Raw genomic sequence first — 15,283 nt, 5'->3', positions numbered from 1 at the left:
TTATTTTTAAGAGTCATATTGGATGGCGAAAAGAGGCTAAAAGATTGCTGCTGGTGATGACAGATCAGACATCTCATCTTGCTCTTGATAGCAAATTGGCAGGCATAGTGGTGCCCAATGACGGAAACTGCCATCTGAAAAACAACGTCTACGTCAAATCGACAACCATGGTAATGTAGCAGTAGCCCCTTAGTAGATATGACTCTTTTGGTTAAAGTACAATTTTAAATTGGCAACTCCACTATTTTTGTACCAGGAAATTACCTAAAAAAGAAACAAGGATAAGCCATGAGAGAGAATTTATGGAACAGTGCAATCTATAAATACTGATCAATAAAATGTATGAATTAAACACTTTGACAGTTTCTAGTAGCTGACTCCTTGATGAATGACAAAGCACAGTATAATTTTTGAAAATAAAAATGATACAAGGTTTTACTTTTTATGTAATTCAAGGACAGGGGAAAAAAGTATACCTTTGCTTTTTACAAACAGACCAGTTCTACAGGGTCAATATCTACAAACATTTTAAGGAGGAAACCTCACAGTACAGTAGGTAGAAACTAAATAGAAACCAAGGAAAAAAGACAAGAGAGAAAGAGAGTAAAACAAAGTAGGCTTTCTCTATTTTGTACCTTACTTCTCTCTGCATCTTATCTATTTAAGGTCTCTTTTTAAATCAGTGACTATCTGGCTTGCTTCCTGAGGGTTAGTATAAGCTCTGAATCATATATTTAATATAATCACCTAGAACCATATCTTCCCTGGCATTATCTAATTCTAGTTGTGAAGAATCAACAGCCCAAAGCATCATTTACTTCTGATGTTGACACTTATTTATATATTCTTGCATATGTTAAAACAGAACCTCTCCAACTTTCTCAGTTCAGGAGACCCTAGTCTCTCAGTGATTTTATTCCATGACACTCATGGGTCAAAAGAAATACCTAATAGTTCTGTTTTTCAAGTGGTTAAGTCCAAATAACTCAACTATTTTTGTCTTAACAACTTAGTAGCTCCTTAAAAATAATACAAATGTATCAAATGTAGAGAGACATGTTTCAGTTTTAGTAAGTAACTTACGAAGAGAAATTTTCAAATCCTGAAATAAGATTGGTCATCACTACCCTGATTTCTTCTTCCATGTTGATTTTCAAGTTGACCAGCTCGGCAAAGATTAATGTCATTTAAAAGAATAAGACCGAATGTAATCTTAAAACTATGAACTCCCTCCAACTAGTTCTTCATTGGTACCTGATACATGCTGAATGTCACTGTATTTCTCTTGAAGATTTAAATTATTTCCTGCCACCCTTGGGAGTGTGCTGCAGTGCACCAAGACACCCCACACACAGTTTGGGAATCACAGTATCAGAAGCATGAAAATTATGCTGAAATTTGTGTGGTTCCCATGGATAAATTTTAAACAGATCACCAGTCCATCTGCAAAACCCTATGAGATATGTTGAAATTCTAGAGTGGCAATTGTATTACCATATGAAACAAGTTCAACCCTTGGTCATTTTAGTTTCTTGAAAGTAGCATCAAAATATAAACATTTTAAAAGGTAACTAGAGATTGAATTCAAAAATTCAGGAATTGGAGTTATTCCAATAGCGTCTTTCCCTAATTCTCTTCTACTCAGCCTTATTTGACTTTGACAGACCCACCTACTTCTACTTAGTCATTTCTTATCTACATTTCCTTCTATTTAACCTCTTTTGATCGGTGATAGGGTTCTAATTTATTTATTGAGGAGTGGGAGAGCGTACAGGAAGAATTATTCTATTGTGAGACAAAGAGAAGGTTTTTATTTTTTAAGAAGAAATAACAATGACATTATTCTCAAATTGTATTATTCTTTGGAAGTTTTGCCAAGTCATTGAAGTCATCTCTCCATAATTGTATTTGAAAGGATACTATTGCTCATCTAGGGAGGATTTCCTAGGCAAAGAAATGCTGTAATAATTTCAGACATATATCATGTTATAGAACCTTATGGAAATAAGTTATAAGTCCAGTCGAATTTTAGATAGGGCTTGGATTCTTATGTCATCAGGAAATTGGATGATTACATCGATAACTTCTTTTACCTTCTTGGTCATTGTTCCCAGTATTTAAAGGAATGACCCTTCCACATGTCACTGCTGTAGTATATTGAGTAATCCAAGGAATAATGTGTTTGTTAACACCTTAGAAGGATACTTTTATTTTATTTACCCCAGGTCTTTGTTTTAAGGAATTATCTTCCTAAAAATTCTCATTCCCTTCATTTGTAGGGTCACTGCCTACATATTAGGTAAAAGAAGCTGAAGCATTTTGATTGATCCTTTGACCATGAATTTATATATTCAAGATGTGCTACTGCTTTGGAACCTTCTGTATTGAAAGCTACCTTGACTTTGACTCTAGGCATATTTATTTGTGCATTTTAAAATGACCTCCATCCTCCCCCATTTGGCCATTATGGAGGAATTTTAAATTTTGTATAAGACAAGTAATCAAACACTTTGCTTCTTGGCTTTATCTCCAGCAGCCGATGCCAGTAATGTTGAATGCTATCTGAGCTTCTCGGTTCAAGACTCTGAACCAAGATTCTTGGGCTTTGTATTTATAAAAGGAAATAATTGATTTTAAAAAACCCTTTATATATCTAAATTACATGGGACAGAGTTCTGTTGCTTATACATATAACTATTTCCTGAAGGTCAGTGTGAACCCTAGACTAATAAAAATTGCCATTTTATTGAGTATGTATTCAACTGAAAGCACTATAGCAATCACTCTGCATACAACATCAAATTTATCTTTACAACAACTCTATAAGGTAGTTACAATTAGCCTCCTTTTACAAATAGAAAGACTGAGGGTCAGAAAAGCTAAGTAAGTTGCCTGAGGATAAACAGCTAAAACATTAATAAATTGCAGAGCTGACCCCAATCCGTCTCAATCTTATATTAAAATCTGCATTCTTTGCCATGGTCTGTCGACTGAAACGTAGAAGAAAAAGAAAAATAATGTTCCTATTGTCGTTTCTTGTCTTTCTGGTTGCAGTCTTACTTATGAAAGTATAACCAGATGATTTGACTTGCATAAGTTATAAAACACTATGTAATATAAAATAATTTATATTTATACATTGTGATATTTGTATATGGTTCTGGCAAATGATGTTACACTATTGAATAAATTACATTTTCCACTGCTTTTTCTTCAAGATCAAGTGCCAGAATGAAAAAACTTTAGCGGTAATATAGTTTTATAATTTATCCGGTAATAATGACAATTTGAAATGTGACATTCTTTCTAAAATGGCAGATGTTAATACAAAAATTATTAATGGTGTAGTAGATTATTAATACTTAGGATCTGGAATTTCACCCTGTCTCCCCACCCAGCTTCTCCAGGGTTATTTCCACCCTTAGTCAGAGCCCTCCCAGAAACTGATCACCCACCCCTTGGTGGAGGCCAAGAATAGCATGAAGGTCTTCAGTAACAATGAAAGGACACCAAGGAACAAGTATGTGGAGGGCATCCAATGAATCTTATCAATGGGATTTTCAGATGCTGATGTGACTCACAGTTTTAAACAGCGAGATTCAAATTGGCAAGATCCTACCACATTCCTGTTGCATGTACGAGTGCATACCATATATTCACTAGTATTTACTGGTTTAGGCTTAGTGTTTTTCCATGCAGCCTTTTATATGCCTCAGCACATTATGGCCAGTGATTCTTTATCCCTGCTATCATATATCTTCTCAGAATCCCCTTACTGCTGGCTTCATAGTTGGTTCCTTTTCCTGCAGGCTCATTTTGATAGACTAGCTGCTGAGTAGATCAGCATCTTACAGTACGGAGGCAGAATTGCAGAAGGCCTATTAGGCATTACAGAACAGTTTTGCTTTCTTACTGGCAAAAATAAAAATAGTCAACACTGTGCCTCTCCTCATGCAACTTTAACATGTACTTGACTTTTAAGTATGCCATTTAGGAAGCTTTCTTTTGACTATGAATCTTAACTACTTGAATTATACTTAATTTTTCCAGGACTGCAGATGAAAAAAGGAGCTTAAGAAGCTACTTTGCTAATGTAGTCCATAAGTTTGCTACCTGAGTTAACCAACGTCCATAAAGCTGCTACATTTATTCCTTCTGAAAGGGATATTTCTGACATTTTCAAAGTCTGGAAGACATTTATAACTAATGTTGATTTCAGACAGAATTCCATGTGAGGAGATAATTGTGATCTTTTACTAAAGAGATCCGTTAATTTTGTTTGCTGTTTCCCGACGGAGACATGGCCTTTTCTACTTAAGAAAATGTTAAATCTCTCTCTTCCTCTGCTTCTCAACTTCTTTGTCTCAGACACATACTAATAAAAATGCAAATTCATTGAACACTTATTTTGTGCTCAACTTAAAACAACTAGAAAGTTTTAAGTCCATGTGCAGCTTTTTAAAACGATTGTTCCATCTTTTGGGGCCTTTAAAAACTATAAAGAACCCAATTTCAGTTTGCTGAATGATCTGCTTCAAATTGTAAACACCATGATAATTTTTTTTTTTTTTTGAGATGGAGTCTCACTGTGTCACCTAGGCTGGAGTATAGTGGCACGATCTTGGCTCACTGCAACCTACGCCTCCCAGGTTCAAGCAATTCTCCTGCCTCAGCCTCCTGAATAGCTGGGACTACAGGCACCCACCACCGCGCCCAGCTAATTTTTTTTTTCTTTTTGTATTTTTTAGTAGAGACGGGGTTTCACTGTGTTAGCCAGGCTGGTCTCGATCTCCTCGACCTCATGATCCACCTGCCTTGGCCTCCCAAAGTGCTGGGATTACAGGCGTGAGCCATTGAGCCTGACCTGAGAACATTTAAATAGTACTTTTATAGAACTAATTTGAATGCTTCTCCTATTCTCAAAAAAAGTGGCCTGGAAAGAATCTCTGCAAACAATATTTAGTTGGAATTGTTTTAATTGAAAGCAAAATTGCATGTAGAAATCACCTGTGGCAGACTCATAGTAGCCTGGCTCTGCTTGTTTGCCTTTCAAATGGGGCAAAATTATGGTTTGCAAAAGTGACAAAATAAAATTCAAATTTGATAAAAATTTTTATAGAATAGAATATTCTCATTAAATTAGATATTTTGGGTAAATCTTTTTGTTGCCATTATTATTGAAAAACTTACAAAAATCATCAATGCATACCCTTCTTCAGTAAATAGAGTATCATGATTACAACTGATGTCGTATTTGCCAGGAGCCGCAAACTCAAACATCTCCAGGGCCAGGTAAGAAAGATAAGCAAGTGACATAGGTCAAGGAAAGCACATCCAAGAACATATCTTGCCTTTAAGAAATGCCTCCAAATCTCTCTTATTAAGCAGTCATTTGTTAAAAACTGTCTTTTCTTGAGCAGACCTACGGTGTTTGTCTCTTTATGTTCATTTAACACCATCCAACATTCCAGTGAAATGTAGCTATTGCTTTACTTCTGCTTTATAAATGAGGAGGGGAGAAGATGCTAAAGGGATCAGCATCTTGTCTGGAGTCACACACCCCTATATAGCAGTTCCCATAGTAGACTCTAAGCTGTGTAACATGAAACACTACTCATCATTGGTCTTAATAACTACAGAATGGTAAGTGAAGGCTTTATGAAGTTAACCTATTAAATCTCCACCATCTGAATGGTAGATACTAGTGCTTATATGTGCTTTATACCTATGGAAACTGAATCCCAGAAAGGTTCAGACAGCTGCCCAGTGTCACATAGCTAGTAATCGCAGAGCCAGAAGTTGAAGCCCAGGTGATCTGTTCCAGAGCCCGTGCTGGTGGTGTGGTTCTCAGCTGGAGCGATTTTACCCTCCAGAGGACAATTTCAGGCCCCAAGACATTTTGGCTGTCATAACTATGGAAAGAGGTGCTACTGGCACCTATTGTGGAGAGACCAGGGTGCTATTAAACATCCTACAATGCACAGGACAGCCCCTTTGTCAAATAAAAAATATACCCAGTCCAAACCGTCAATAGCATCACTCTTGAGAAACCCTGGTCTATGCAGTTATCACGGTACAACTATGTAGATAAAAGATTTAACTATCAGGACAGTTGTTGACTGACACATCATTTGAAGTTTCATCTCTAAATAAATCTCTACTATCTGATTACTTCTGTGCTATATGCCTCTTTCCTCTAAAAAATCATGCAGATAATTGAGGTTTTTATTTAAGCTGTTTGGTTTTTATATCTTATTACAATATTCCATACTGCAAATTTTATATATTCTATTATAAAAATTTGTATTATGGATCTCACTTGTGTAAAGAGAGTCTTAAATGCTTTTTATCCACCTAGATATACACATTATTAAAATTCTACCATACATCTGTACAGTTATCTCCTTACCCAAAATTGCCCCCAGTGAATCTTTCTTACCTCTTCTTTCCTTCTGACATTTATAAGTTACTTCCCACAGCCTTAATTACTTAGCAGCTGTCTTGGCATATTGCTTTCCTTCTCCCTTTTACCCCGAAGTGCTTGTTATCTCTACTAATTATTTTCAGAGTTTACAGAAACAACATGTAATGGGTTAGACAGAGAGGGAGTTGGAGTTCAGGAGCAGTGACGTCACCAGAACAGGAGAGTTGGCTGAGAGGGAACATGTCTTCTGCTAGTGAAATAAAAGACATAAAAGATAAAATACTTTTTTGAAGATAGGCTGCTTCATGAAGGAAAGGGGAAGGGGCTTAGGCAATGGTCATTAATCCACAGGTCTCCTGTCAACAGTGGTTTACTTAAACATCTGTTATACATTTGTAATTTTTAAATATCTGCCTTGAGGTACTTGGAATTCTCTTTTAAAAGAGATTTCTCTCTAGGGCTCAAAAAATCTGTTTTTTTAGGCTTGAAAATTCGACTAATCTTTTTTTTTCCTTTTTTTTTTTTTTTTTTATTATACTTCAAGTTCTGGGATACATGTGCAGAATGTGCAGGTTTGTTACATAGGTATACACGTGCCATGGTGGTTTGCTGCACCCATCAACCCGTCACCTACATTAGGTATTTCTCCTAATGTTATCCCTCCTCTAGCTCCTCCATCCCCCGACAGGTCCTGGTGTGTGTTGTTCCCCTCTCTGTGTCCATGTGTTCTCATTGTTCATCTCCCACTTATGAGTGAGAACATACGGTGTTTGTTTTTCTGTTTTCCTGTGTTAGTTGGCTGAGAATGATGGTTTCCAGCTTTATCCATGTCCCTGCAAAGGACATGAACTCATCCTTTTTTATGGCTGCATAGTATTCCTTAGTATATATGTGCCACATTTTCTTTATCCAGTCTATCATTGATGGACATTTAGGTTGGTTTCAAGTCTGCTATTGTGAACAGTACTGCAATGCATGTGTCTTTATAGTAGAATGATTTATAATCCTTTGGGTATATACCCAGTAATGAGATTGCTGGGTCAAATGGTATTTCTGATTCTAGATCTTTGAGGAATCGCCACACTGTCTTCCACAATGGCTGAACTAATTTACACTCCCACCAACAGTGTACAAGTGTTCCTATTTTTCCACATCCTCTCCCGTATCTGTTGTTTACTGACTTTTTGATGGTCACTATTCTAACTGGCGTGAGATGGTATCTCATTGTGGTTTTGATTTGCATTTCTCTAATGACCATGACTGATCTTCTTAATAAGCTTCTGACCAAACTAGAACTTTCCAGATTTAAGTTTTGTGTTTATTTGGTCAAAGTGACTTCCTGTTTTTGGAGAGGGAAAGAGATTAAGAAGTCTTTGAAAGCTGCTTACATTTTAGAGTGCCATTTAAATGTTGATTTTATGTGAGTTAAGTAAAAGCTGGTTGAAAACATGTATTAAATTTTTGTTAAAATGCAAATGTTTCTAAAAATTAAGAAGGTGAATGCTTGGCAAGCTGTGACTATCTTTTCTCAAAGCAAAAATACTTGAAAAGTAGTTGTTGCCATTAAAAAATATTTCCAATACAGCTAGACTTACCTTGCCTCTACTTGTTCTCTTTATTCACTAACATTATGCAAACTGTCATAAATCTATTTTAAGGTTATGCCTTTTATTAGGAACAAGTAATAAGAATTTAGCTGGCAGAATTTGTGTTTTTGGAGTTTTTTTTTTCCCATTGCTTTAAATTTATATTCATAAGAATTGCTCTGAGAAAAACTTTTCTTATGCAGACCCATGTGTTAATGCTTTTTAAGTTTCTTCATTAGTTGGTTTCATATCATGTGTAAAGGCAACTCATGAAAATTTGATTTGTTTCTATGGCAACAAGTATAGATGATAGAGAAATAAAGTGTTGTTACTTAGAACTTACGTTATAAGTGAAACTAGTTAATTTAGCTCTTTTACCAAGTTCACATAGTTGCCACAACACAGAAATGTTTAGCAAGATGGTTTAACAGGATTTTTCCTTAAAGAAAATACAGTTAACATTGGAGAGTGCATTGGGAAGCAAAAACTATGGAGTAATTTGTACTTAAATGTTATGATACTAATTGGGTTCAGTTGCATACTAATCTTTGGCTTATGCCATTAGGCACCAGTGAATGAGGAGAGACTACTACCAGTGAACTTTAACATCATCTCTCTGATAGGTATCTAGCTATGAACTTGTTATTTGAGACAATCATTTTAATTTCTAGAAAAGTATTTATAGAAAAAAAAAATTACCAATAATACATCTAACTATATAACTGTAGATAGCAATTTATGTAATCATCAGATTTCTCACATTCTCTAAACTAAATTTCATTCCAATTTTCCTACTCTTCTCTAACTTTCTCATTACCACAGAGAGTGGCACAGATGGCACAACAGAGATTTTATTTATCAAAGTAAAGCAGGTTTAAAGTACATCATACAACAAAAATATTGAGCATAATGATAAGTTGAGACATCTGTAATCTATACCTTGTATAAGCAATTGAAATAAGAATCAGAATTGGTATTAGTTTTGATCATTTACTGCATGCAAGAAAATGCACTAAAGAGTTCACATACTATTATCTTTTTAATCTTGCGAGCAATCATGGCAGGCAGGTATCATTCACATGTTACAGAGGATGGAACTGAGAACTTTTGTTGTAAGGTGACAAACCTAGGAGTTGAGTAGAGAGTTTTCTGCTTCTAAAGAGAGTTATTATATCATGTTTTATATATATGTGTGTATATATGTTATATAACTATATCATGCTGTATATCAAATGTGTATATATAGGTATATCTGGATGTTTCAATGTGTATGTGTGTATATATGTTTATAGGCATATATATATACATGCATATATATTTGCAGTTCAATATTTGTTACTGAATTTCACCTTAGAATGTGATTGTCACTAACGTGTCTCTATTTCTGAATATTAAATTATCTGTCAGTTACATCACTTGGAGTCCAATGTTAATCTAAAGAGATGCTGATCACTCTTTGTTAGTTATGTTGCATTCAGCTCTCTTCATCTTTTTAAGTTACAGGTTTTTATGGGACTTTTGTCTATAAAATATTTTAATACATGGATATTGATGTTATGTTTTTTAAAAATTTAAATGTCTCTAGTAAAACCATAGTCCTTCCCAGGTACATTTTTATGTAAGTCATACAGTTTTCTTCATAATAGATGTTTGAATATGATGGAGCTATGAAATTTCACTCCCTTATTTATTTTATTATTCATTACAGGAACATCCCTCACTAGGCCAACTTTCAGAGAAATTAATAGACAACAACATTAATGTCATCTTTGCAGTTCAAGGAAAACAATTTCATTGGTATAAGGTATGTTAACTCCGAAAATGTGAAAATTAAATTTTTTTCATTGGTAATTGAAATTAAGACATTTCTTTAGAGCCACAGATAAGGATTCTGGAATTATTATACTTTGTACAATCTAAATTCTATATTGTATTACTAAAGTATCCTTTACAATGTCTTAACTTAGCATTTAAGTATAAGTTCTATTTAGGTTTGTAACATCTAGAACTGAATCTGAGAACTGAGAATTGTATTCGGTACACTTGAGCGCAACCTGATGCTTAGGGTGGTCTCAAATGTGGCAATAGTGGAGAAGCCTTACCAGGAAAGAAGTAGTTCACAATCCATCTTTGCATCTTGCATGTCTAGAGTGCTTCTTATTCTGGTCCATGAGCATAACCTCCTAATAGGTTAAAGTTGGAGAATATCAGCTTAATTCTCAATAGCACTGACACACCTAGCTTTGGTCTAGGTCATTCAATAATGGACCAAAAAGGGCCATGGAAGTGGCTGAGCCAGTCAAAGTCTTGGTGACATAAGAATAATCTTGGTGGTGTCTGGAGTCCTTTGGGCCAGGTGAGACCCTCAAGCAAAACAAAGCAGCTGTGTCACACTGGAGGTGCCACGGATCCCTCAGCCTAGAACTGTTTCTCTGCAACGCTGCTGTAGCTTTCTTTTCACAGTCTTTAAGGCTCTTTCTTCCTAGAAACTCTCTTGTTTTCATTTTCATGAAGCTATGACACCTTAATTTTCATTATGCATCTCTGTTCACTTGGTCTCCTTCCTCTCCTTTGCTATCTTTGCTTCTCCCATCTACTCCCTAATTACACATCTCCCCTCAGTGGCCAGTCCCCAGTGCCCTCTACTTATTTTTTAAAACTGCAGAGAAAGTGCATTTTTTTGGCTTCAATAAATACTTGAACCCATTTGGATTTGCCACAAGCTGGTGTTCCCTCTACCAGTTTCCCTATTACCTACCTACCTTATCATCTGAAAGCACTACTTTAATCATAACACTTCTTCCCTTAGAAATCTATGGTGAAGCTTTATTTATTTAGGATAAATGTATGGAGTACAAGTGCAAGTTTGTTACATGTGTAGATTGCATAGTGGTGAAGCCAGGGCTTTCAGAGTATCTATCACTCGAATAGCACACATTGTACCCATTAAGTGATTTCTCATCATCCATCCCACTCCCAGGCCCTCACCCTTCCAAGTCTCCATTATCTATCATTCCACATCATGTATACACATTATTTAGCTCCCACTTATGGGTGAGAACATGTGCTATTTTTCTTTCTGTGTCTGACTTAGTGAAACTTTATTTAATTTCTTGTTTTCCCAAATGTATATACCATGGAATCACATTTTAAGGTAACAACAAACTAACATCTGCAGAAGTAGGACTCTGGTCAAAATTAAATGGCCCAAACCACTTTATTAACAATCATAACAGCTTCCACTTACTGAGTACTTAACTATTGTCAGGCATTGAGTTTGTAAACATTTATTAATCTAATCCTTTTAGCAACTCATAAAAATGAGGGCAGTCATCTTAATATGCCCATTTTAAAGATAAGGAACCATATTTTAGGAGATTAAATACTTACCCAAGGGTTTCTAACAACCCAAATCCTTTGCTCTTAACCTCTAAGCTTAACAGTTGGCTTTGAAATACCGTGCAGCTTTTCATAGCTTTTGCGTCCTCTTTGCTGTTTCTCTAACATTATTTCTTGGTAGCATTATTGGCTCTAGCAGTTTATTCCTATTCCTTTAAAAATTTGCCATTAACTGATAAACCATAAAACCAGGTTTTTTGTTATTAATTGAATTATGCACAATATTAGAATCAACTGGCTCCAGTGTGAGCCCCATGCATGCCCTTTATAGTCACCTCCTTTGACTGCCTAGAGATCTTTTTTATCAATCACCTTTCACCCGGGTTCTAACAACCTCATGGCTGATCTCCGTAATCCATCCTCCATCTGGCTGCCAGGATGACCTGTTGAAAACACAGTGTGACCACAGTGCTCCCTTGAGTAAAAGGTTTCAGCGGTGCCCTCTGAATTAGAAGACCAAATCTCTAAGGTGGCACATAAGGCCATGTGGTCTCCGCTTGCCTTTTTGGCCTCATTGCCCCACTGTTCCTTGCCTTGCAGGGATGCTTCTCATCTCTCAGCCATACTTCTGATCCTCCTGTGCCTAAGCACTCAGCCAGGCTGTTTCTTTCCTCTCTGCCTTTGTTCTTGCTGCCCACCCTCGCCTCTCATGTCTGGAAGTCCTTCTTCCTCATTACTTTATTAACTCTTTCTCATACTTTAAGACATAGCTTATAATTCACCTCCTCCAGGAAATAGTCCTTGGCAACTTTCCCCAGATCTCAAATGCTTGCCAGGTATCTCTCTCATTAGGGTCTGTGCACATCTCTATTGTTTCACATGTTCACATGTACAGTGTTTAGTGAAATTGTCATTTATATGCCTGTGAGATCCTTAAGGGTGGAAACTATGTGACCTAGTGATTTGGCATCTCCAAAGTGTGTATAAAGTAGGAGCTCAATAAAAGTCTAGTAAATAAATTTTTAAAATCTATAAATGATAATTTTTTCCTTATGACTTGAGATACCAAATTGTTAGTGTCTAAGTAATGACTGGCATCCAGAAGGAACTTAAGGATATTTGTGAATAGAATAAAATGCAAGAATAAATGGATTTCAAAACTTTTTACCATTTGATTTCCTATAAATATGTGCCCTTTATTCAGATTGACTTTTTTTCTATTTTTGCTTCATCTTCAATTCATGTAGACCTTTAAGCCTTTGCTCATTCTCCCCAAAAATACCTACGGTCTTCTCCATAATTAATAAGCAACATCCATCAAGAACACATACCCCATGAAGTTTCCACTTGTGACTATGATTTTTCCTAACTGAAGAAGTTTTGGGAAGTGCTTCATTAAATAGTGTTAAATCATTTCCAAATTGCAGGCCTACTCTGAACCTTTTAATTTGCAAATGTGCATTTTATGTTTCTAAGTGGAAGAAACCATATGCAGAACTTCCCAAGCTTATTTCCCCTCAAAACCTTTTGTATGCTTAAAATCTCTTGAGCTTTACATTCCATGGAAGATGTGTGGGAGATGCTCATCTGCATTTCGATTGGATTTTTAGGTTGTCATGTACAGTGATTCCGGATGCACACACATAGTCATGCACATATACAGACACACACAACCACTACATGGGTATATGTTCTGGCTGCTCTACTAGATTGCTTATATTTTTCTTGTGTCTTATATGTTTTCATTCATTTAATTGTTCACCTTCAACTGATAACTACAAAAATATTTACTATTTTTTGGTTGCTAACCCATTACATACTATTGTCATTCTTTAAATGCTACTCATATGTTTTATAGGATCTTCTACCCCTCTTGCCGGGCACCATTGCTGGTGAAATAGAATCAAAGGCTGCAAACCTCAATAATTTGGTAGTGGAAGCCTATCAGGTATGTATATATTATATACAATTTTTAAAATAAAATTTTTACACCAATTTCTGTGGCGAGGTACAAAGTAGTGCTATGTCGTCTTGAGAGGAGAAGTAGAAAGCATTTTAGATTAGGAATTAGGAATCTGACGTTCATCCCTGGCCCTACCACTAACTTTTTGCTTTGGGAAAGTCATTTCTACTTTCTGTGCCTCACTTTTTTCATTGACAATCAATGAAGATTGGGCTAGAGGCTATCTAAATTTCCTTCTACATCCAATGCTCAGTGAATCATCAAGTCTTAGCTATAGAATGTACTTTATTACCATGAAATTGCCTCATTTCCTATCCCATAATGATAAAGTAGAAGTCCACAGTTACATAAGGCAATAATCTGCCAGGGAAGTTGAACTATCTGGGATACAGCAATTATTAAGAGGACTGTGTTGGGGTCTCTATGATCAACCACTTGATTGTTCAACAATTATTTTAGCAGTTTTATCAAAAGAGTTTGATTAAAAGAATCACCTTAGTGGATATTCTATTTTCTTGAGTTCATCGTTGTATGCTGTCATCAGTCCTGTGAAGAGTGAATGCCTCAATGCAAATAATTTAAAGGAACATCTGTTCTTTCAACCTGGATCATTCCTGAATAGAACAACCTCTGTTAAGACATTGCAATAATAGTGACTGCTACTTTTTTACCACTAAGATCCAGTCACTTTCCATACATGACCTCATTTAGTCCACACACCTGATCTATAAGGCAGGTGGTTAGTACCCACGTTGTTTATTAGTAGAAACCAAGACTTGAGAAAGTGAAACAAGCTCATCAAAGGTTGTTCAACTAATAAGCAGAAGAAAGTGGGATCAGAATCCAGGTGTTCCTTTACTTCAAGCCTCAGGTGCTTCCTCCTGTGTGATACCACCTGTTTTTCATTGTTTTACAGTGTGTCAAAAGATATGCTTTATGCTACCTTGAATTTATGGGCCAACTATAAAGTCTCACTTTCCCAAATCCTCTGACTCCCTTCCTGACATGTAGAGTTTAATAGTTAAATTGTAGCCAAAGCATTGTGGAAAAAACTCTGGCTTCTCTTCTCATTTTCTCCAGACAGCGCACCTGCCTTTAGCTTGGGCACGAAAGAGAAAGGCAGGAAGTAGACACAAGATATAAAATGAAGAACTTGTTCAAACTTTCAACTTCTAAAAGGAAAATAAATCTTGCTTGATTTGTTTTCGCTGAGTATAGTTTTCTATGTCTGAAAAGTATGCTGAGTAAAATAAGGAAGAGCATCTTAAGTTACATCTTTCTGACTGTTACAAAAGAAAAGAACAGTGAGACTGAAGAGGGACTTATCACAGAAAATCCAATGTGTCTACAATTCGTTCCCATCAGTAGTCTGTTCCCAAGAATAACCAAAATAAGAGAAAAGCTTATGCTGTTAGAAACCACCCTAAATTCTTTAGTATGAACCCATTTATTACTCCAAGCAAAGTATATAAACTGACAGATTTTTACCTGTGTGTCAGACTGCCCAGTGGCAAAGGAGATAGCGACATTTGGTTATTTTGCCTAGCATAGGTATGCAATGCCTTAGCCCACTGTAAACAGTGGAAAACCTTAAACAGTGGAAAAATGATATTAAATCCAACAAAAACTTACTGTGGCTAACTACTCTTCTTAAGTTGGAATTCTGTTATTATTTTATATATGTTTATATTATCAAAAATCTTCTAAACTTTCATTTTGTGTTCACAGTCCAACAGAATCAATTCACAATCCATTGAAGAATTATATAGAATCTGCCTCTGTACCTACTAGATACTAAAAGGGAAGCTTAAGATTATGAATTTCTGAATCCCCAAAATGGGCAAAAATTTAAGGATTTGTCTTCACTTCAGGCTTGAAAAACATTGGCCTAACTAGCGAAGATCTTTTACTTTTCTTCTTCTTCTTCTTTTTTTTTTTTTTTTTTTTTTTTTTTTTTTTTTTTTTTTTTTT

The 15,283-nt window shown here is 35.8% G+C and overlaps 1 protein-coding gene across 2 annotated transcripts in view; it reads left to right on the top strand.

The window, feature by feature from the left end:
* Positions 1-15,283, top strand: part of ITGB8 (integrin subunit beta 8) — an 84,843-nt gene that overhangs the window by 50,745 nt on the left and 18,815 nt on the right. For both annotated transcript variants that reach the window (XM_025380646.1, XM_025380647.1), the window contains 3 exons: positions 12-170; positions 9,719-9,814; positions 13,208-13,297. In XM_025380646.1, coding sequence (XP_025236431.1) covers positions 12-170; positions 9,719-9,814; positions 13,208-13,297 — 345 coding nt within the window. The remainder of the gene's footprint in view (positions 1-11; positions 171-9,718; positions 9,815-13,207; positions 13,298-15,283) is intronic.

The sequence above is a fragment of the Theropithecus gelada genome, chromosome 3 (assembly GCF_003255815.1).
Source record: "Theropithecus gelada isolate Dixy chromosome 3, Tgel_1.0, whole genome shotgun sequence".
Classification (NCBI taxonomy): Eukaryota; Metazoa; Chordata; class Mammalia; order Primates; family Cercopithecidae; genus Theropithecus; species Theropithecus gelada.
Note: the sequence above shows the minus strand (reverse complement) of the source record. Positions and strands in the feature narration are given on the sequence as shown.